The 22,185-nt window shown below is 47.0% G+C and overlaps 9 protein-coding genes across 9 annotated transcripts; 3 read left to right on the plus strand and 6 right to left on the minus strand.

Moving 5' to 3' along the window:
- Positions 1 to 914: 914 nt before the first annotated feature.
- LY89DRAFT_684481 (FAD/NAD(P)-binding domain-containing protein) lies at positions 915 to 3,733 on the minus strand. Its single transcript, XM_018214890.1, has 5 exons — positions 2,244 to 3,733; positions 2,049 to 2,150; positions 1,740 to 1,900; positions 1,327 to 1,633; positions 915 to 1,265 (listed from the first exon to the last, which is right to left on the minus strand). Exons 1-5 carry the CDS (start codon positions 3,298 to 3,300, stop codon positions 1,120 to 1,122), a joined length of 1,773 nt encoding a protein of 590 aa, XP_018071788.1. The 5' UTR covers positions 3,301 to 3,733; the 3' UTR covers positions 915 to 1,119.
- A 270-nt stretch (positions 3,734 to 4,003) lies between these two features.
- LY89DRAFT_684484 (uncharacterized protein) lies at positions 4,004 to 5,020 on the minus strand. The gene has a single exon (XM_018214891.1). The coding sequence runs from the start codon at positions 4,941 to 4,943 to the stop codon at positions 4,023 to 4,025; it is 921 nt and encodes a 306-aa protein (XP_018071789.1). The 5' UTR covers positions 4,944 to 5,020; the 3' UTR covers positions 4,004 to 4,022.
- A 141-nt stretch (positions 5,021 to 5,161) lies between these two features.
- Positions 5,162 to 7,757, minus strand: LY89DRAFT_684485 (uncharacterized protein). The gene is made up of 2 exons (XM_018214892.1): positions 7,489 to 7,757; positions 5,162 to 7,433 (listed from the first exon to the last, which is right to left on the minus strand). The coding sequence occupies exons 1-2, from the start codon at positions 7,572 to 7,574 to the stop codon at positions 5,246 to 5,248; spliced, it is 2,274 nt and encodes a 757-aa protein (XP_018071790.1). The 5' UTR covers positions 7,575 to 7,757; the 3' UTR covers positions 5,162 to 5,245.
- Positions 7,758 to 8,674: 917 nt separating this feature from the next.
- LY89DRAFT_733287 (cutinase) lies at positions 8,675 to 9,444 on the plus strand (the record flags this gene model as incomplete). The annotated part of the gene is made up of 3 exons (XM_018219782.1): positions 8,675 to 8,845; positions 8,898 to 9,115; positions 9,180 to 9,444. The coding sequence occupies 3 exons, from the start codon at positions 8,675 to 8,677 to the stop codon at positions 9,442 to 9,444; spliced, it is 654 nt and encodes a 217-aa protein (XP_018071791.1).
- A 361-nt stretch (positions 9,445 to 9,805) lies between these two features.
- Positions 9,806 to 11,585, minus strand: LY89DRAFT_684487 (n-alkane-inducible cytochrome P450). The gene is made up of 4 exons (XM_018214893.1): positions 10,925 to 11,585; positions 10,361 to 10,880; positions 10,071 to 10,311; positions 9,806 to 10,013 (listed from the first exon to the last, which is right to left on the minus strand). The coding sequence occupies exons 1-4, from the start codon at positions 11,483 to 11,485 to the stop codon at positions 9,842 to 9,844; spliced, it is 1,494 nt and encodes a 497-aa protein (XP_018071792.1). The 5' UTR covers positions 11,486 to 11,585; the 3' UTR covers positions 9,806 to 9,841.
- A 1,164-nt stretch (positions 11,586 to 12,749) lies between these two features.
- LY89DRAFT_684488 (uncharacterized protein) lies at positions 12,750 to 13,272 on the plus strand. Its single transcript, XM_018214894.1, has 2 exons — positions 12,750 to 12,876; positions 12,955 to 13,272. The coding sequence occupies exons 1-2, from the start codon at positions 12,786 to 12,788 to the stop codon at positions 13,215 to 13,217; spliced, it is 354 nt and encodes a 117-aa protein (XP_018071793.1). The 5' UTR covers positions 12,750 to 12,785; the 3' UTR covers positions 13,218 to 13,272.
- Positions 13,273 to 14,265: 993 nt separating this feature from the next.
- Positions 14,266 to 15,266, plus strand: LY89DRAFT_644923 (uncharacterized protein; the record flags this gene model as incomplete). The annotated part of the gene is made up of 3 exons (XM_018211849.1): positions 14,266 to 14,363; positions 14,413 to 14,767; positions 14,931 to 15,266. The coding sequence occupies 3 exons, from the start codon at positions 14,266 to 14,268 to the stop codon at positions 15,264 to 15,266; spliced, it is 789 nt and encodes a 262-aa protein (XP_018071794.1).
- Positions 15,267 to 15,796: 530 nt separating this feature from the next.
- On the minus strand, positions 15,797 to 17,037 carry LY89DRAFT_707012 (putative endo alpha-1,4 polygalactosaminidase; the record flags this gene model as incomplete). The annotated part of the gene is made up of 2 exons (XM_018217570.1): positions 15,797 to 16,925; positions 16,959 to 17,037. The coding sequence occupies 2 exons, from the start codon at positions 17,035 to 17,037 to the stop codon at positions 16,057 to 16,059; spliced, it is 948 nt and encodes a 315-aa protein (XP_018071795.1). The 3' UTR covers positions 15,797 to 16,056.
- Positions 17,038 to 18,121: 1,084 nt separating this feature from the next.
- LY89DRAFT_696869 (uncharacterized protein) lies at positions 18,122 to 21,056 on the minus strand (the record flags this gene model as incomplete). Its single annotated transcript, XM_018216866.1, has 11 exons — positions 18,122 to 18,183; positions 18,239 to 18,449; positions 18,503 to 18,539; positions 18,592 to 18,941; positions 18,992 to 19,253; positions 19,409 to 19,611; positions 19,749 to 19,921; positions 19,971 to 20,006; positions 20,055 to 20,145; positions 20,190 to 20,851; positions 20,900 to 21,056. The coding sequence occupies 11 exons, from the start codon at positions 21,054 to 21,056 to the stop codon at positions 18,122 to 18,124; spliced, it is 2,244 nt and encodes a 747-aa protein (XP_018071796.1).
- Positions 21,057 to 22,185: the final 1,129 nt, after the last annotated feature.

Here is a 22,185-nt window from a genome sequence, read left to right on the forward strand (position 1 = left end):
GTAGGCCAAGTGGCACGTGATGAGTATATCTCCCGTCCTTCCCTACCTATCCAATTCGCTCTGCTTCAGTGGGAACTACACCGTCCTTCCTGTAATTGCAACATTCTCGACAGCTCACTTCCCAATCCAACCTCCCTGACCCTTCAGCCTTCCCATCAGAGCCTTTCAAGCTCTCTCAATCGCAGCCCCTCATACCACTCTATCCCCTCCTTAACGCCGCACTTATCCCAAAGAAACCCCAACGGGCACGCAAGACTCATCAAGACGCGTGTTCGTCTACTGAAACTCGACGATTCGAGCGCTTCGTAGCAGCTGATGGCGCAGATTCCGAAGAGGACCAGGAAAACGGCGCTGCTGCCAAAAGCGCTGAACACGATGGTGCCTGCTCGGGACCACTGCACAGATGAAGAGGAAGGGCATCCGTTCATAGCGAAGACACCGCCTCCGAAGCTTGCCATGGTTTTCTACCGGTATTTGCAGGTGTGATCAAGCAGTCGAGGAAAGGACGTTTCCTCTTTCTTTCGGTGTTGATATAGGTGACGCCAAGGCAGATTTTTGAGGACGAGGAGGCGAGACATTTCGAGCCTTGTTTATTGTTTATTGCAGACTTTCGGAACGAGGCAAGACATTTCGAGCCTCGTCAATCGTTCCTTGCGCATGTGTTTTAATTCCCTCGGACATTAGCATGGCGTGATGTCTTATTGTGGATTAGTAGATGGTTCTGGTATGCGCAAAACATTGAGTAAGTCAAGTGGCATGACTCTACGTGTACAATTAGATTCATTAGAGATGTTTAGCGGAGGGTTTCTTGTTTACGCCGTTCTGTTCGGTTAGATGATACTCGTGATTCTTAAGGCTGTGTAGTATATAATGGTTCATCGGAACAGTCAGATATGCATCTAGAGAGAGGACGGCCGTAGGCTTGTGTTGATACATTTAAGATAGCACGGATGAACTCTTTTTACTTTCGATGATGACTCAAATCGTGCAAATGGGTAGCGCAATGAGGGAGACTGGATAGTCGTCTCAATGGGACTGACACCGCATTGAAAGCTACAAAAAAAACTTAATATCACGCCTTCTCGAATCCACCTCATTCGTCCCAAGCCAACAACATTCTCAAAGCTTCCCAGACTTCACATCTTCACCCCACCGACAATCAGAAAACGGTTTCCCCATAATCTCAGCCTGTATCTGCAACGCCACAAACCTCGAGTTCCACCTCGCAGCATTTACCGCTCCCCTCAACAGCCAAAGTCCCTTCCCTACACGCACCCATCAGCTCTACCATCCCCTCTCACTCTCTCAAAAGAAGGTTCTACTCACCAACAGGCAACAAATACCTCTCCAACTCCCCCTCCTCATCCAAGCCCCTCGGCAACCTCATCTCCCCCGCGACTTCCGCCCCAACAACAGTAGCAGCCTGCTTCCTAGGATCCTTCTGATACCCCGTAGCGAAGACGACGATATCTGCTTCCACGACGTCACCGGATGCGAATTCGAGGCCGTGGGGGAGGAATCGTTTTATGGGGTCTCCGGAGCGGACGGCGATGGCGCCCGCGGCGATGAGAGAGGAGGTGCCGATGTCGATGTAGTAGCCGCCGCCGCGGAGGATGATCCAGTCGTTGAGGACCTTGGGGGGAGTTAGTAGTTGTTCTCGTGGAAAGGATAGAGAGGGAGATGGGTGGGACCGGGAGATGGGAGAGGAAAGAAAGGAAGGAAGGAAGGGGGGAGATTACGATTGAGCGGTCAACGCGAAATCCGACGCGCTCTAAGGCGTCGAAGCGCGCGGGGTCGATGAATGATGCTGCTACTCTCATGACTTCGCGGGATATTTTGAGAGGCATGGTGCCGTCTTGGCGGTCTGCTTTTTCGGGGGGAGTGGAGAGGTTGAATATTCCTGGGAGGGGTTAGCGTTGTTGTGGATTGGGAGTTTGACTAGCACAACTAGAGGGTCAATAGTCAGGGCGCCCCCTTCCCACTCTCAAAAGAGGATTTTTCTAAACCCTCTGTAGTTGGCTCGGGATGGGTTGGAAAACTCAACTTGCCTTCTTGACCGGCCACTACCCATTCAACGGGAAAGACGGGCGTGGGGGAGCGCTGGATCATGGTTATTGAGGAGAGGGCGTTGTCTAGCATGTCTTGGGCGACTGTTGGAGATTTTGAAGTTAGCACTGTTACTTGCGAAGCACTCTGATAGCCACATATATGGAGACAGAGGAAAAGAAGTTGAGCAAACAAACCATCATGCGCCCCAGTCGCAGATCCAACCACAATCCCCTTCTTGCCTTTCCACCGCGAACTCTCCTTAAAACTCCCAATATCCAAAATCGTCCCTTGAAAAGCGTCTGCATTCTCGATCGTTGGAGGATTTGGAACAGAAACTCCCGTTCCCGTTGAAAGAGCCATATGTCTCGCCTCAACCTCAACTACCTCTCCTCCCCTTCTCACCCTAACTTCCCACCCTACTCCCCCAGTCTTCTGCTCGCATTGCTCAACCTGGGCATCAAGCCAGATATTGATACGGTATTTCTTGACGTAGTTTTGAAACCCTTCTGCTACTATCTTCGCTGGTAATAAGGTCGGGTCGGAAGCTTTATACGTGCGGTCAAATGGCAGGTTATTCATTTCCCGTATCGTGTGCTGGCGAACGGTATCGTATTTTCCGGTCCAGGAATAGCCGATTGAGGATGCCTTTTCAAGCAGAATATATGGAATGTTCAGAGCTCCTAGTCGACCCGCGAGACTGAGCCCAGATTGGCCGGCGCCGATGATTAGGACGGAGGTTTTGGCGTTCTCGGTACTTGAGGGGGAGGAGAAGATGGGAGATGGATCATCAGGATGTCCATGTCCTTCGAAATTCTCGAGGATGGTTCGTAGCATCCAGACTTCCCATCCTGTCTCTGACGAGGAGCTGGGGAGGAAACTTATAATCCCGGAACAATTTCCAATTAAGCCTCCTTCTTGTTCAGTGACGAACGTGAACAACACATCAACCCAAGACGAATCAGGTGTTGGTCTGGAAATACTCGCTTCCGTGGCTTTGAAGTTGGTGGGAGAGCGTTGTTGGCTGTAGTGGGACCATTGTTCTTTGATTCTCTCGCCGTTGTAGAATGTACGGACTTGGCCAGTCAGGGAGAGGTGGTCTCGCCATAGGGCGGAGGAGGAGACGGTGGCTGATAAGAGGTTGTTGAGTGCGTTTTCAGCGAAGTGGGGGAAAGGGATGCTGGCTAGGTCGATGTCTGCTGGGATTTCATCTGGGGGTAGGGATCCGGGGACGTCGTCGAAGCCTCGAAACATTTTTGCGGGATGATATTGTGGCTTTGGATAGGGTTTGATGCGGCTTTCTGGTGTTGAATGTTTGGTTGGAGCCCAAGCACCTGTCTTTGTATGAGGTGCGGGGTAATTCTGTGAACCGTCGGGCTTGGAGAGTAAATTTGTCAAGCTTCTCTTATATGTATTCGGCTTCGATTGAGGACAAGCTGAAAGATGAAATCAAGTAAGACGGGAAGTGCACATTCTCTGATTGGTGATGGGTACGAAACGATTGACGTTGAAAGAGACGATCAGTGAGGTGATACTGTAATATTAGTCAGCAGAGCTGAAACGTGTAAACTCCCCATTCTTGAGCTCTGCAATCGCATGGTGCGATGGATATTCATGGATGACTTGTATTGTGAGGATGCTCTTTCTGTTTGGTTGATATCGAAAGGTAGAAACGAGTTCTTTTATGATCTATGAAACATCTGGTTTCAATTCGCAAAGTGGCTATCGCTGAGTTACTCAAAGATTGAAAGGTCAGCCCCTAAAGTCCCTAAGCGAGCCCCCTAACTCTAGCGAGTCTCACTAAACGTGCAGCGTTTTCAAGCTGGCCTCACCATCTCCGCAACGAGCGCAGGCTTCAACAAAGGGAGCTTCAGTGATTCTGACCTCTCCATCTCTTCCGTGCCCAAAAGGTATTCCAATTATGTGAAATTTGCAATCGTAAGAATTTTACAGAATCCCTCCATTTACCGCTATTCCTACGCCCTTTCCTTGTTGATATACATTGGCAAGTGATCGACTTCCCATTCCCAGCCTTTCCATAATCTCGGAACACTCTTCTTGATCACCTTCCAAGTCTCCACACTTTCTTCTTTACTCAAGAACTGTGTTTCACCATTCATTTTCACTTTTCCTCCTTTGATGTTTCCACCTCCCTCGACATCCACCTTTCCCTCAACCTTTCCACCAGAGGATGCCACGCTCGTCAGTAAAGCCGTCGTCTGAGCTTTCGCAGAATCCTGAGCATAAATCGCTTTAAAGACAGCTTCTTCAAGACTTGCACCTATGACCGTCATCCCATGGCCACGCATCAGAACCACCGTATGATCCGGAATCAAAGCTCCTTGTGGCGAAGATCCCATCACCAGCGAACTCGCTTTGTTGTAAATAGCACCAGCAGTAGAAGAAGACTTGCTAAAGGTAGCAGCGAACGAAGCTCCAATAGTGTTGTCTCGAATATGCATATCATGCATCGTACCAGAAGACAAAACCGAGTGCGTAGAGTTGATATCCCATACCGGAGTATACAAACCCAAGAATCCAGCCGTATGAGTAACAGGCTTGAGTGGAACCCCATTCACAGTATATGGAATTACGTCCGGAGAGCGGCTATGAACGATTCCTTCTATAGAAGGAAAGCGCTTGTAGAGCTCGGAATGGATATAACGTTCCGACCACCCAAGCTTGATGTCTGGATTTGTGGGTGCGCCGTCGTCGACACGGAATTCGGTGATGTCGTCCATGGAGGATACCATGGCGGGTGGGCATTCGTCGGCGAGGAAGAAATTATTGGGATTTCCTATGGAGCGAACGGAGACTCCACCATAGCCATCGAGGACGCCGTGGTGGTGTAGGATGTGGTTTGCGGTGATGAGACGGGAGTGGATTTCGGATGGCATCGTGAATGTTGGATCTGATTGAATGTTTGGTGATATCTCAAAGAGGTAATGTTGATGCTATACCGCGAGAAGATCGGACATGCTCGATGACGTTGATGGGAAACAAGCTAGGCGAGACAAGGTTCGGTATCAGTGAGAAAAGGAGGGCGGGAAGACATCACGTGGTGAACACCTGAATCACACTCCATTGGAAGTCTGTTGATTTGTACACAAAGTTTTCTTGCGCAATTATTTTCTATTGATGTCTAATAATGTGTTTCAACTTCAATAGTCTTATAAGATTCTCCAGTAAGACATTCACATCACCCGTACTTCACATTCGACTCCACCCGGTTCTCGCTCGTTATATCCTTAAATGCCATCTGCAATCTATCATCAATCACACGAATTGCTACTTCCTGCTTCAATGTTGTCAAACTGCCAATCCCCGCACCACTATTATGGAGAGCATTAGATGGTTGGGAATTTGCAGCCAATGCTACCATTTCCATGATCGACTCCCAAGAACTCGATGTCGTCTTTGTAAAGATAATTGAGTATATAACGTAGATCACCGCAATCAAGCTGTAAATCAACAGAACGATAGTTGACAAGACTGTCGCAGTGGTGATCCCGTAGCCGTAGCCTAGCACCGTAGATGTGGCTTCGAACTTGGTGGAGTGGTCGCCAAGTTGGTAAACGTAATCAAAGGCCGAACCACCCTTCCCGAAAACTGATCTTTTGGGCAGAAACTCTGCCATCCACTCTTCATTGGGATATGAATCGTGAATACCTTTCAGAGATCCCAGTATTGTGGCGTCGCTGCTGGTCCGAGATAGTCCATCCGTGACCATAACAGCAAGGACGGCCTCGACTGCGTTCAGAGAAAGTTCCGCTATGGGGATGCTGTTCAGGCGACCGACACTATTGCAAAGCATAGCAAAGACTGACGTCGAAGGTTGTGCAATGACTGGGTTGATTGCATCTGCCCACGCAGGAGCGATTTTGACTTGGGGCCATAATGGGAGGCCACTAGAATTGAGCGCAGATTGTCCACCCTGGAACCAGTTATCCGGTTCTCCAGAAGTTATCATAGGACCGCCTAAGAATGATATCGTGGTAGTGGCATTTGCCCATCGTGCATCAACTGTGCAAGCTAAAACTTGACCTGGTATTTCTGGGGAATATGTTCCAGGGAGCGCAACCACTGCACCGATAGAGGTTCGCCCAAAATCTTCCTCTGGTAGATTTAGCCAAGATAAACTTGGATTTGTACCATTGCCAGTAGCTAGATCAAACCATGGTTGAGACCCAATTGTGGTGTTCGTAAAGCTGATCAGAGGATAGTTTCCACTGCCTTGATCCAGCCGCGGAAACTGCACTGTAGCATTTATACTGCTCGCGGCGCATTGAACGTAGATGATAGGCTGTGTAGTAACAATAGTGTGAACAATATCTTGGTAAAAACAGTATCCAGCATTTCCCGCGAGACACTGGTGTTGATTTGCCATGAACCAGTATCTTGAGATCTGAGAGAGAGCGTCGGAAATTGCAGCTGATGGTACTGTCGCGATGGTCAACTCAGGGTGATATATGAACGGTCCTCTGAACCTCGTCGCCATGGTTCGCATCGAATGTCGTCCGGCAATGAGCGCTTTTTCTGGGATCACATTTGGGAGGCTGTTATTGTCAGCCGAGCCGAATGAGGTAGTCGGCCACAAAGATAGTTGGCCATCAGCGAGGACATTGTAATTGAGCGAGAAGCACGAATGACTTGTCGATGAGTCACATGGCAAACCTGACAATTCCATATTATTCAGGGCCAGCGGCCAGAGATCTTGAGATGTTGCGTTGAGCCAGAACTCCGTACCTCCGGCCGGCCAAGCTTGGAGAACAGGTCTGGATGCCGTAGCTGCTGATGGCCCAATGGTAGCACCAAGCATGGTAAAAGTAACAATGGTTCCAATCAGAAATGCTTTGATTTTGGGAGATGAAAAGTGTGTAGATCTGCAGGTAGCAAAAAACTCTTTCGACCAGAGCAAAGATAAGTTGGTAAAATCAAACCCAGCTGTTAGAGTTCCGAAAGGTAAGGAATACCAGATTAGCTGGGCACGTAGTATGGCAAACAGGATAACGGAGAGTGAGGCCATAGCCAGCAGCTCAAGCATTTTTGCAGCAAATTGCAAACCCAAAAACCTGAGTCCATCCTCTCCTATTGGCCCTTGAAGTTCGCTTCCTATATAATAACCCTTCAAGTTGAAAATTATGAGTATGATTGAAGCAGAAGTCGGAACGATATGTAGGATTGAAACAAGAGAGGCAGAGCGTAGGCTAGCGATTATAGCGATCTTCTTTTCTTCGATATGTTGAGCTCCTCCAATTTCTTGAAGAAGTAGATACACGGATCCTAGTCGAAGAGCGGTTGCAAGCTTGCTGAGACGAGTCGAAGGCGTCCGATCGTTCTGATCATCTTTTTCTTCTTTTAAGGATTCTTGAGTATCTGCCGACTCACTGTTTATTTATCAGTACACGACCCACAATGCTCAAGCCCACCCAGCGGAATTACCTGCTCGCAATCGCAACAAATGCGGGCGCCTTAGCCCCATCCTTCACCTGTTGAATAGGCCAAGTCCAAGCAGATCGTAGCGCCATACACTCGAAACAATGCGAGCCCTAGGCGACAAATAATTATCCTGGAAGACTTTTGTAGATGCTGGTATTGGACGCAGATTTAAAGAAATATATTGCTCTTTAGTCAAGCTCTGACGAGCGTACTTAGGTATGCTTTCATTGCAATGATCGAAGAGACAAAGATTCAGCCAACGTTTGTCAGAGTGAAGGAGGCAGCCTGATGTTTCACTATGAATCTTGGAAACAGGGTTGTTTTCCCTTTCATGCAGGTGGTGTGTAGCGCGCGGCTGCAGGCAACCTCCCGACGTGGGGGTTCTAGGGTATCATTTTGGGCCTCAGGCGACTGCCTTAGACCCATGAACTCAGTTCAGGCAACTTAATCTTCAGGTTCGCTTGGACTAAGGTTTTGACCCGTTCCCTTCTTAAGAAGCGCATAATAATCCGAAAGACTGTCCCTCTTACAACTGTCTTCATGATCAAAATATTTCTCTCCTCTCCGGATCTTGCATTCATATTTGATTCGTGCGATATTTAAGCATATTTTGAAAGCAGTGCAGAACGCACTAACTTTTACCAAACAATATTTCTGAACCTCCGAGGTATCTTGAAATGATAGTATTGACATTCGCCGAGATTGGTGAAGAACAATGCATACTTGAGCGAAAGAAGTAAATTAAATCTCGAGTTGTGGTACCAACAGGAGATACTGCTGTGGGGTGAATTGCGGGGTGCATGATATTCTCCCAGGATGTACTAGTTTTATATCAGTTGACAACTTGCTAGCCAAGAGGCCGAGGCTTACATTATCGTCAGCTCGAGGGCTTCTTTTTCGCACCAAACATGAGCTGAAGAAATTGTCAGGAGGCATGTCGAAGGTAACATTGGCATGAGGAAAGGTTTCAAGTAAAAAGATCCTTCGGGGATTTGAAAGAATACAAGGAAAAGGTAATTCTTTCACCTCGGCCCTCACAACTCAGGATTTTCTATAAGAACTTGCAGTATCTCAAGCATTATGGAATTCTTCACCAGACAGAGACACTGCCCTTTCAGCTTGTTGCTTCAGAAGATCCCTCCCTCATTTTCAATAACCATCAGCTCTCCGCCTTTTCAAAAACTCCAAAATGAAGTTCCAGTCGTTGGCTATTGCTGCTTTCATCTGCACCGTCGCAGCAACGCCGGTCCCCAACCGATTGGAAGCACGCCAAACTGATGAGTCTGATGAGTTGGTGAACGGAGCTTGCAAAGCGGTGACTTTCATCTTCGCTCGTGGTTCCACTGAATCTGGTAACATGGTAAGCCACGTCTCATACCACTTGAAAATATCTCCAGAATTGACCGAATTAGGGAACAATCGTTGGCCCCCAAGTATGCTCTGACTTGAAGACTACCCTTGGTGCAGATGTTGTTGCTTGCCAGGGCGTCGGATCGCCATATGATGCTACGTTGGCAGACAACTTCTTGCCTCAGAACACCAGTCCCACCGATATTGGAGCAGCGACCACTCTCTTCGACTTGGCAAATTCCAAGTGCCCAGACACCAAGATTGTAGCTGGTGGATACAGGTTCGTGGATTATTTCCCGTTTTCTAGCTCTTTAAACAGTAGTGCTAACCATCCTGGTACTTAGTCAAGGAACGGCAGTCATGGATGGATCTATCCAAGCCCTCCCTGCTGCTATCATGTCTCAAGTCAAAGGTGTCGTTCTCTTCGGCTTTACACGTAACGCGCAGGATGGTGGTAGGATCCCAAATTATCCCACCAGCCAGACTAAGGTCTACTGTGCGGTTGGCGATTTGGTTTGTGATGACAGTCTGGTTATTACGGCCGCACATTTGACTTATGGTGTCGATGCACCAGACGCTGCTTCTTTCCTTTCTGGGCTGGTGCAGTAAGCTCATAAAAGAGTGCTCCGACTCAGCTACTAGAGCTGGTCAAAAATCATGGGTCGAGGTGACTTGTGGAAAGGGGTTGAGGTGGCTGGCTTGGTGACTTCTTTGCGCTGGTTCGCTCTCTTTTCGGTTGCTCGAGAAACACTTTCAAATTGAATCACAAATTTGTTGTTTCAGCCAAAGTTGAATATGAACTGTGAGATCGAGGGTTGTGATTACAGCACTTAAGTTGTTGGAAAGACACTGAAAAAGCAAAGAGAAAAGACACTCCTAACATCCTTAGGATATAATTTCCATTGTGCACGTCTGAGCCGAAATTCAATGTTCATTCTACTTAATATACCCTTTTATCTCCAGAACCATTGCCCCTTGAACTTGAACGATTCTTTCTCGGGTATCATCATCGTAGACTCAGGATAACGCCATTTCCATTACACATTGTCAACTTGATACTCTCCAACCAAGGTCTCTCGTCTCTGCTCTCGATGGCCTTAAATTCTTGAAAAAGTCTTATCAAAGTATAAGAGATCTGGGTTAGAACTAAACCCTGACCAGGACATGTCCTGGGACCGCTGCAAAAGCGAGATAGTCAGCAAAGCCAAGGTGATGATGAGGTCACGTGGTCTTACCCTCCGAATGCTTGATAATGCCATCCATGTCTTTGAGTCTCCCATCTCTCTGGTTTGAAATCGTCTGCATCTTCACCCCAAGTCTCTTTATCTCGGTGAAGTATGTAAGAATTTGTGCCATAGATCATTCCTTTCTCCACAAAAACCGGGTCTTTACCATGCGGTCCTCCTCCTCGTGGTAGAATGGTGTCTTTCAATGCCACTCTACTATTGTTGGGTGCAAGTGGTAAAACACGCAGACCTAACAGCGTTAGCGATTGCATCGTCTGAAGCGATTGAGTGGCACATACTTTCGTTGATGACTTTCCGGAGATATTTCATGCTCTTGAGCACCTCAAACGTTGGGATTTGCGCATTTATAGTGGAAATCTCCTCTCGGAGAGTCCTTTGCACGTCTGGATGTCGAGACAACAGAAAAAGCGTATTGCTGATGATGATAGCAGCGCCATCTTCGGCAGCTTGCAAGATGTTCAGAATTTGTGAACGAATGAGTTTCCTGTCATCTGTTTCTTTCGCCAATTCGTTCAAGAGAACGAGTGGCTGAGGTTCCTGCGAAGAAGATTTCCTAGTAGCCACAGTATTGAAGTAGGCATCGATGCGTTCGTCGACATACTTATGCGCTATCTGGCAAGCTTTATCGAAGTTCTTGTCTCTAAGAAAGAAGCGTAGTTTTCCGAGCAGGAATCGCTTTCCAACGCCAGCATCTGCGTCTGATAGAGCTCCTAGAAACTTCTTGTGGTCCACTGACGAGTTCTCCGTAAGTGTTCCCACTGATTCTCCCAATATAAACTCGGTCACAATGTCCGTACCCTACAGGTATTAGCGTGCATTTGGAACATTGCTCAATCGCATACCAGGCGCTCAAGAAGCGGTTGTACATCTACCGCACTACCATCTCTTGGTAATAATGGTAAAAAGTTCTGGAAATGATATTCCAATCTGCTCAGATCGCTAAACTGCGCTTTACCCAAGATGGGCTTTACTTGGGCTCGCGCATGCGCCCAAAACTGGCCGTCAGTAGTGAAGACTCCAGGACCCATGTACGGTGCCACGGCAGGGAGCCTCAGCGGTTCCAACCCCCAGCTTTCGAAGTCGTGTACCATAACCCACTGGATATTCATAGGATCAATTGTGAAAATAAATTCTTTCCCGAAGTTCGTAACTTGCCAAGTCCGATCGTACTTGTTGAAAAGGTCGCGCGTAAATTCCATGCGGCGATGATCAAGGGATGCTTTCATGGATTTGATGAAGAAGTCCAACCCAAATGGACCCTTTTGCTTATGACGAGGGGCTGGCTTGCAGCCTCTCGAGGAGGCCAGGAGGTACCGGCGCCATCTCTTGGATATATAATTAAAGAAGAAGATAATCAGAGGAAAGGCAACGAGCGCCCAGGCAACTTCAAGTGAACGATTCATCTTTGAACTTCTTGACAGAATTCCGGCTGCAAGCAAAAGCTAATTTCTAAGCTATCTTCCCACTTGGCAGTACTCTCATTGATCACACTCGTACTCTAGGAGCCGATGCTTAAGCTAAGAACAGGAAAATAAAATTTCATTCTGAACAACATTTAAGAAATGCTGTTCAAGTCTGCTTACGAGGCTAGAGCCAAAGAACTCTTAGCTCTGGTTGACGCAGAGTGAGAATTTAGCTGGAGCTTAAGTCAAAATTATTGGCTGCTGGAGCCGAGCCGCACAGACACCCCCTATTTCAGATCCTGCTTATCCTCTTTCTTTCCAGATCCATAGTTGGAGAAACAGCATGTGAGATCACTGCTACTGACTGCAGCAAATAATCACTCTAGATACTTCCTATGGTAATATATCACGAGAGCTGATTTTGAAACTCGTTCGAATCCGTTGCCTTTTCCCCGGTGCGACTTGTGTTTTCTATCAGAAAATCGGCGTGTCATGCAAAGATCAATGATCTCACTGGATGATCTTATCTTGTCATCGTAGCATCGATCGACAAGTGGGTGTTTCATGGGTACGTCTTGGCCGTTGATGTTAGTAACACATGCGGGGCGAGATTCGGATAAACTCTGGATACTGAGAGACACATCTGATCTCATTCGAGAGCATTGTAAGCCTTTTGTGCTACCTTCATATATCGTTGGGACATCATGTAGCACCATGGCTCGGACGGATTTTCTGCCCCACGCATATCTCGTTCGGCAGCAGAGTCGAAGATCAAATCGAGGTATCTTCTTTGCAAACAGCGTGACCCGAGAACACTTTGAAGTTGCTGCATGCCAAGGCTTGGGTAAAGTGAGTAATCAATGATCAATATGATCTTATGCTATGATAGTACTCGCAATCATGAAAGCCACTCGGAAAGTATGTAGTACATATTTCTAGGCGAGAACTCGAAGTCACACAGATGTCACGAAACCTACTCGAACTGGCATGATCAAATATGCATCTCGCCTAACTTGAGACTCCGGGTGGGAGAAGGTCAATGGATACTGCTGTCTAAATCAATTGTGTTACTATAGCTAGTGATGGCGACTAGGCCGCCTCAGCGGGCTCGCTGTGGCAATCCGGACGCTTCCGAAGTACGAAGTACATAAAGACCGGTGCCTCCATGAGGTTCTTCAGCTTTCAGAAACCAATGGCAACTGTAGCAACAAGAAATCACGAATGGACTTATTGGTTGAAAATATGTTATCCAACGCTTGATTCTCCTCCACCATCTCCTGACAGACCTCGTCCTTCGAAAATGATTGTCAATGCTCGAGGGAAAGCTTCATATAGATGGCTGTTGACTGATGCTGAACGCAAGCACATTGCTGCTTTACTCGACATTCAAGGTACGTATATCTTTCTCATGCAAAGCCACACCTGCAAGACTTCTTTCAGAAAACTGACTATTGACGCTGTTCTGATAGTTGGCGACCTTGCTATTCGAGGAACCACAATGAACCGAGAACGTCAAATCTGCAAAGTCTGTGGAAAGGCATCTGGGTTAGATGACATCGTTAAAGACTCTTTGGACTCGGGTACTCATACAAAAGAATACGTCATAAATGCTCTTCGACTTGGACCAAAGCACGAAACCACATCATTGTACGATATATACTGTTCCGATTGTGGGGAGAAGCATGTGTACAAGGCTGGATGGGCGGTGTACGATTTCAGTTGGTTATATTGAGCATTTTGAGTGGCACTCCGGAGAACGTCTCATATCAAGCGTGTGAATCTCTTGGACTTCGATATTTGTCGTAATTAATACTGAAATCTATCGTTTTCTGTGACTGCTTTCTGGCGATGCATGTCATTACACCTCGCAAAGATGTATCATTGTCAAATTGGTACAATTGAACAAAGGATCTCATCGAAGAATGTTCCATCTACCAAATCTATCCCATAGCTACTCGTGAAAGCCTAAAGATCAAATATTGCTCCGCGTGTCACAGTTCGGTGTGGAACGCTCCCGTCCCGCCTCCCGCCCCTCCCCTTTTTGCGAAAAGTCCTTTGCTTATTGATCTTAACACTTTCCTTTCATTTTTCCACTTTCAATCGGCAATCTACGTATTATTGAACAATTCCACATTGAGAATGAGGGTTTCTCTTGAAAGTATCCAAGATCAATAGGATAACCTTTTTTGTGGCGAGCAAACATATGCCTTGACGCTTGCTTATATGATTGCACCCACAATTGTACACACTAGAGCTGTAAGACGGAGCACTTTTTCGGAATCTATAATTGGACTTTAGAACGTTGATGGTACTCCATTTCCGTTCCTTGAATGGCAGTCTTGGAAAGCTGTAACTGAATAATTGAGAACATGCATACGATCTCGTCATTGGTCGGCACGAGTTTCAATATCCTTCGCGCTTCAAGTATTCAGCCAAAAGATACGAAACACTATCTACGTACTCCACCAGAACAAATTTGTCTTATCTACGGACAATTTCCTTGCAGAACGCCATCATTCTATCATTCCACCACAATTCGACTCGTTAGAAAGAACTGAAATCGGGATGTAGTCTACAGAATGGCATCTCACCAGTACAAGACCTCATCTACACCTCTCTCCACCATCTCAAGCAGGCCAAACGAATTGCCGGCACGAGAACGACCACGATCAAGTCGGCGCGGGGCATATTGCAAAACCAAACTCTTCGGTATCCCCGTCTACTTCCTCTGGACACTTCTCCTGATTGCCATTCTGGCACTCGTGATTCCCATCGCCGTCATGTTCGGAAGAAAGAGTCGCAAGCCACCCAAAGCCACCGTCCTCGTACCTCTCTACATCTATCCCGACCCCTTAGCCTGGGATCCCTTGTTCGCAGCGTCAGTGCTCTCTCCCCTTTCAAATTCTGACTAACAATAGCAAAAACAGCGTCGCGAACAATTCAGCTGTGAATTTCACAGTAATAATCAACCCAAACAGTGGGCCGGGCGTTCCTGGTTTAGACGCAAACTACACGCGCGACATACCCCGCCTCAACGCCTACCCCAATGTTCTGACCGTTGGCTACGTATCGACAAACTACACGAACCGGGACCTCTCCCTAATATTTGACGATATTGACACCTATGTCTCTTGGTCCCAAAACGTCAGTACGAAGGGATTGGGAATGCGGGGCATTTTCCTAGACGAGACGCCGAATCAGTGGACGCCTGCTGCTGGGCAATTTTACGACAGTATTGCTACAGTCATTCGCTCTTCGACCGGATTGGGAGCGGATCCTTTGGTGAGTACTTTTTATCTTTCTTGTTGTGGAAATGGAGGTTTGGATTCAGGCAATTGAGGTCCTTCCGAAGGGTAATATATAGGGGCTAAAAAGAACTCGCTTAACCCCTATCCTTGACCCCGCAATTCTGGTGTACTAGCACTAATGTTCTTGACATGAACAGATAATCCACAACCCGGGCTCGATTCCAGATCCCCAGTTTTTGACGTCGTCATCAGCTAATGTTACAGTCGTTTTTGAGGGTAGTTATACTAGCTACCAGCAATACTCCTCCTCGAAGTCCATTGGGGCCGTGCAGAAGAGTGCAAAGGTGAAGAGAGAGCAGTTGGCGGCGATTGTCTATGACTTCCCGGATGGAGAAGATACCAAGGGATTCTTGGAAGATCTGAGGAGGAGAGTCGGAAATTTGTTTATCACTGGAGATGGAGTAGATGGCGATGTTTATGCGGGATGGTGGGACGAATGGGAAGGCTGGGTGGGGAATATGAGTACTTTGTGATTGTTCTCCTAGATGATGAAATAATGAGGTTTTCTTTGTCGTACAGAATGGCGTATTAGTTAGGTACCTCATCAGAAATCTTACCACATACAATGAGTTGAATATTGAAACGGTACCTGCAGAAACCATGCCGGCAAACAACGTTACACCTTCATCTAACAGAAAAGCTTGTTTCATCCGACTTAATATCCACCCCAGATGGAGTCTGGGGTACGTATCCACAGCGACTCATTGCGCCAAACGCGAGATTACTTTCGTCACCAGCTACACAACTAGAGCCAGGAACTTCGCACCTATTTACCATCCAAAGCAGGCCCCTTGCCCCTAATCCTCTTATGGAAATGATCAAGCTTTTTCAATTTGGAGGGAAAAGCGGAAGGCTCTTCCACTTGCCAAGAATACCCGCTCCGCTTCCGGAATAGTAGTCGGCATATGTAGTTGTGTGCGCTTGCTTGGGTAGACGCGGCCTCCAGGTTCTGAAAGCGGAAACGGTAAAGGAACGCAGAAGCGAAAACGAGGTGGGGCGTAAGGTTGAGATGGTATTCGGCCTCTTCCAGGGTCAATGCAGATTAGATCTTGTGGTCTGAAGATTTTACCATCTTCAAACAACTTTGTCCATTATTGAGCTTAGTCGCCGTGGCTGTGAGAATTATGACGCGAAGGCGTGTGTATACAGTATGATGTTGTAAAGTGGAAAGAGCTTTCTTTGAAAACATTAGGGAATAGGAAATCAGCGGACAGAAGCTCGAGAGAAACTCTAATGGACAAATACACATTGATTATCTGTTGACTAGCAATACTCCACCCAATTATCCAAATCCATCAACTTAACCACAGTCGAAAATCCCACTGCAGCCGTATTATTACAAATCCCATCCAATGTAGTGGTGCTGATATCTGGGGCCGAACTTGGATACTCAATCCTGAAGACTGGTTTCCCAGCATCAAGAAACTGCTGGAAGTCCTCGCATTCATCGTATTGTCCACACTGTTCATTCACCTCCCACTGTAGCATGTCAAGAGTCGCATTCACAATTCCACCCGCATTCTTCAGTCCAATCGACATGTTGCGACTATGCGCTTCGACAGCAAGAAAGGTAAGGTAGTTGATTGCAGTATCTTCGGTGAGGTCGAGCCCAGTATCATTGTCGTAGCCATCGACATTATCGGGATCAACGCCATCGCAACCTTTGCTTGCTGCCAATGCGATTCTTGCCCTCATGATATTGCGGACGTTAGAGGAGTTTGTGTTCAACCACCATTCTCCTGGCCATCCGTCCAACGGCTTTGCATAGTCATCTTTGGTGAAATTCCCCGAGTCTGGTCGGAAGTCCTCATAGCTTCCTGCAGAGAAGTAGCATATGACACTTCTGTTCATAGCATGGAGGCTGTCAATCGTTGAGGCAGGGTTGGTGAAAAGGTCAATGTCGTAGACGGGGACATCGATCGATGTGTCGTTAAGTGCGTATTCAAGCACGATCTGCCACGGTGTTCCCGCTGTGGGTTTCCAGAAAGTTCCTGTCGTTGCGTTGGTGATGTTTCCAAGAGGTGGAGAGGGTTCTGTTGAAGCAGATCCATCCTGTTCATGGCTTCGTGTCAAACCGACTCCAAGACCGACTCCTAGGCCGATTGTGACGACGAGGAGGAACACGCATATGGCTATCCAGAATCGTTTCGTTCGCCGCGATAAACGCGATGAAGGTGGTGTGCCTGTAGCGTTCCCCTCCTTAACGGGATCAACATGTCGTGTTGAAATCCACGAAGGAGACATTGAGAGCGGGGTCGTAAATGTTTCGTTCCTGTCGATCTGTGGTATTGTGGGGTAATGTTTCGTCAATCCAAGAAGAACTCGAAAGCTTTTATTTTTGACCTGAGGCTAAGAGAGGTTGGACGTTACACGTCTGAATCAAGCAAACCAAATTTCAAGGCCTCATCCGAAGCTGAAAAGTAACAAAGAATGACAATACTATTCTCAGCAAACGTGAGAATCATGAGCGAGTGCGAGATACTGATATCACGACAGTGCCGCCACAACTAGTGACTTTACGTAAACTTCAGCTGGACAGCCTCCAAACAATTCCAAACAAAAGAAAGACGACAAGACGAGGGAATTTTCGAGGCTACTTGATGCGAAAATTCTCTCGAGCACGGCAGTCTTCACAACCCTTGAACTAGGCTACAGGCACAAGAACAAAGGGCGTATGAGAAGGCTGATGCCACGCTGCAATATCGGCATGCATGCAATGAAGACCTGGCTGTGCCCCAACCTCGCTATCATCCAATGGCTTTCAGCCTGCTTTGAAATTTGATCGTTGCACAGCCGCACTCGCATAAGGCTGAGTTGGCATATTTTCACCTCGTCGATAGCTTCGGTGCAGCGGAAAGATGAATTCCTGAAAGAACAATAAGACTCTCAAAATCTTGCATTCGAAGATATGTGTAGTAATGTAAGGGTATCAAATCTGCGCATTGATTGCGGAGAGCATGAACACCATCGTGCATGCAGGAATCAGGAGATGAAAGATGTGAGAAAGGAGATTTACCCGGTTGGAGCCGGAAGATCACATAGTTCGTCTGTCGGCAAATTTTGGGGCTGCCGCTTTTACAAAAAGCAATGTCGGAAGACTTTCCGAAGTGACTGGAAATGGACTTTTGCTAACCACTAAAACTGTCACAAGGGGCACAAAGTGCATTTATCCAGATTGAAGAGACCGAGATTTGAGAACTCGCTATGCTATTACTAAAATGAATTATTCTTGAGAGTGAAATCTTTAATCCATACACGTGATGCCCCGTGATTTAACTCCACCTCATGCTTTTGGTGTCCTATGCAGAAAGAGATCATATGGCGATTCTTACAAGGGAATAGCCTCAGTTAATGTGAAGCCGACTGGAGACCCAGCCATTTTGACCCAAACTAGAATCAAGATCAGTACTTCGCTGGACATTAGGGCGCGAGGCAGGAGACTTACTAGTCAAGGGATCAGAACCAAGTTGCTCAGTTGTGAATCCTTTAGTACTGGTGACATTTCCTGGGACTGTGATAGGAATCTCTGCTGCACAGGTATTGCCTGTAGTAGTCAAAGTGACGCCTGTTATTGTCTGCTTGGTAGGGTTTGTTTTCCATGTGAGTTGAGGCGCACATGCGTCTCTGGCCATGCGAGTAGCAAAACCGGTTGCCATCTGTCAGGTCATTAGAGAGATGTTAATAGCATTATCATGATTTCGATACTTACATCGTCGTGTTTTTGCGAGACAATGGGCCAATCAACACTAAAAGACGTATCATTGGATGAGAAATCGATGCAGGTAACGGTCAACTCACAGTCTAATCATTTCTTGAACAACGGTCTCCATCCAGGCTTGGAGTAAAGAGTACTGATCTGTTACTCCGTTGATCGTGGTGTCTGGAGCTGTGAGGTAGTTCAAATTTGCTTGATGAAACATGAAGGCATCGTGATGAAGGCCAAGCAGATGACGGGTGTTAGTTTGCTTCTCAATTCCCAAAAGCGTGTACCAATCACCGTCTCCAGCAGAGGTGTTGATCCATTCCAATACAGTGCAAGGAGGTAGTTGACAATTATAGTAGATGTTTGTTGCCCAACGAGGGCTTATTTGCACTCCAGCATATCCATTCTCTGCAACCGTGGACATGAGAGGCCACATCTCATTAATCTAGAGACTGTCAGTAATCGTACATGCAGCCAAGAGATATAATTTCGTACCGAGTTCATCAGAACAGGTCGTGTATTGTCACCAACAACATTCGAAATACCATTATCGAGCCAAGCTTTGAGAGCATCGCCATTATGGAGACCAGTGATCGCTGGTGGAATGATGCCTTTAGGACTGAATCTGTCGGCTGCTGCGATACCAACTTGCGTGAGCCAAGCTTGGTTCCAAGAAATTTCGCGAGAGCAGTCGAAGTAGGTTGCATTGTCCTGGTCTTCGTGTGTAAATGTATGCGAGACATGGGCAAACGCGTTTCTATTGATAAATCAGTATACATTCTTGGTAGAAATTTGGAAGTCGAGGAGCTCTCGTCCTGGGAGTTGAAACACATGTCCTTTGATGAACAGCTCTCGAAATTTTAGTCCCGAAGATCTCGACTCTTAAATTGAAAGCAAAACAAGGCCAATTACAAATTATCTGAATCCGACCACCATAATTTCAGTGCATCCAAGTTAGTGCAGGAGGCATTGAACGGGTATTTCTCTGCTGTAGATGGCCATAGATTGGTGCCCGTACCAAGAGGTTTGGCAAATTCCAGTGGTGTGTCGATTTGGTCGCCATATTCAATGGATCCAGGGTTACACAGGTTGTCGTTGTCAGTGTCCTCTGCGTCCTGGAGGATATTAGATAAAAAGCGCCAAAAGAAGGAAACAGCTAGAATATGTGCCTGTATCCAGTTGAATGGCGCTCGTAGTCCACGTGATCCCAACATATGAAATATTCCAGGTAACAGCAAGAAGGTGGACTTACTTCGATATTACCATTGCCATTGTGGCCAATGTCAAGGAACCAATCACTCCCATCGGGCATTCTCGAATTGATGTCTTCCATCCACGTGACATGTTGAGCCAGATCGGCTGGGGTGATCTGGTATGTGGTGCCATTGGGACTGTAGATGTCTGACTCAAGGAACATATCATCAACTGCAATTATATTAGATCCTGTGAATGCATCATGCGGCAAGAGACAGACCCTGTGTATTCAAAGTGCAGCGACGATAGCCGGTGTCTGTTTAACCGTCAGTAAAGTATGAGAGTCTTGGCACGGAACACATACATAAACCTCTTGTCGCCCAGTGAATCCATGCGTGTTGAAGGAAGTTGGATGTTGGGCTCCAGTCCGTTGCGAAACTGGTGAAAAATACCATCTAATAGTGATGAGCTTCGTTCATGCATCCAAGAAAAGATTTACCTGTTGTCTGCCATCAATTTTGTTAATTACTGCGGCAGTGGAACTGTCATCGAAACCGTCTATTGGCGCGAATTGAGCAAATTCAGTGGCTATGGTAGTATTGGTGATTGTTGCTGGATAATGCCATAGACCTAGAGTGCTGACACCTTCTCCAGTTTTGAGCCCAGCGGTCGGGAAAGCATCGCTATCCGTGATAATCACATATTGCTCCACACCGCTATCACAGCACCCTCCGAGGGATGTGGTGCCAGAACTTATTGATGGATAAACATCCAATCTCACCATTCGAACACCGAAGGATACTTGATACTGGTAGAGGGCGTCCCATTGAGACGTATTGAGGGCGCTTTGAAATCCGAGCGTTCCTCCATAATCGTAACTAACTTCCGAGAGTACAACGATAGCTCCAAAGTTGCCATGGGTAGCAGTACTGTTGAGAGCAGGAAGTGTTACACTAGATTGAGGCACCGCAACAAGTTGGTACGGAATCGCGTATGCATTGAGTCCAGAGTATGCAGAATAACCCGATACAGAATCGCGAACCAAGACCAAGACTGTAGAAGAGACAGTGTGAGATGACGCATTTTTAGCACTGGGCGTGGTGATATCAGAAATTGCTGCTCCAGCTGCAGTTGTATTGAGTTGAACGGTGATACCGTTCACTGGACAAAGTTAGCAGGTTTCCTCCTTCTCAGAAGATGATCGCTTACCAGTTGCAGGTTTTGTGGCTACTACTGGGGCAGCTTGGCGGACAACCGTTTGTTGGTTTGTGCCAACATGTTCAGGGGCAACAACGTGGGAAGGGATTGCAATGACAGCTGGGGTACAAAGTGCCAAGAGGCCGACTAAGGAGAGTACAGAGAACATTTTGGAGATTCTGGTAATCCAGGAGAGTTCTCGAGAACTGAGAATGACTTGCTGAAACGATGGAACTTCTCTCGGGAGAGCATACTTTAAACGGAACAACAATGAGCACGAAAAGGCATATGGGGACGATGACGACGCCACATGGACTGATTCGTATGCGACAGTTCAATACCTGGGTCTGATTCCGAGCCTAGAAAGTCATAAAAAAAACTTTATACGAAGCGGGATAGTGTTCCGGAAAGACACTGCATGGGCTAAGCACTCGCCATCTGTGTTTGTTTGCGGGGGAACGGCCAAAAGAGCAGTAAGGAAACATGGGACAAGTGGTTTCTTCTGAACCAGAGAGTACGAATCATGAAAACAACGTAACTTCAGTTGCCATCAAGAATTATCTTTTTGTGTGTTATATTCGCCTCAGCCTTCTCTTGGCAAGGCTCAAGAACAAGTCGAGCTCCATGTAGCCCAAGATATGAAAAAGTACCAGGGTTGGTTGCATGGGACAGGAAAATTAATATCGCGCTCCGCATTCCGGCTTCATGCTACATAAAATATATTGCGTTGATGTCCCGGAACGTCAGCATGCGAGCGGCGACGAGGTTGATGCGGAGGAAAGTGAAGAAGATCCAAAGGCAGCGAGGATCCTCCTCATTTAGCCGATCGTTAGCGCGCATCACGTGCTGCCTGCGTTACAGAACCGCGTCGTCTCATTTCCACATGCGTCAGGGCTCACAGAAATGCAACAATCCAACGGGAACACGTAGCTCTTACAGTACCAATATATACGAACGATACAATGGTCTCAAGTCCATAGACCCACGACATTATCGGCAAAATCGGCACTCTTCCAACGTGGTCGATCTGCAATGTCCCCGGTTGAGATCCCATGCACCGCGCCCATGTTCCATATAGGTACATAGGTATTGCGTGGGCCCTCATTGGGCTGATTCATGGCGGATCACTGTCGCCACATTTCTCTCGCTGCATGTGCAATGCGTGGTCCTAATGGCCTCTTCGAAAAGCCTATCTAACTGTTAAGTCTCCGCAGTCAGCGACCTATATGTCTGATCTGATAACGCATAGCTGAAACAATATTCATTTGTTCTAGAAGATTAGCTTTCCAGTATTTTGC

Source organism: Mollisia scopiformis (genome assembly GCF_001500285.1).
Source record: "Mollisia scopiformis unplaced genomic scaffold LY89scaffold_11, whole genome shotgun sequence".
NCBI classification, from domain to species: Eukaryota; Fungi; Ascomycota; class Leotiomycetes; order Helotiales; family Mollisiaceae; genus Mollisia; species Mollisia scopiformis.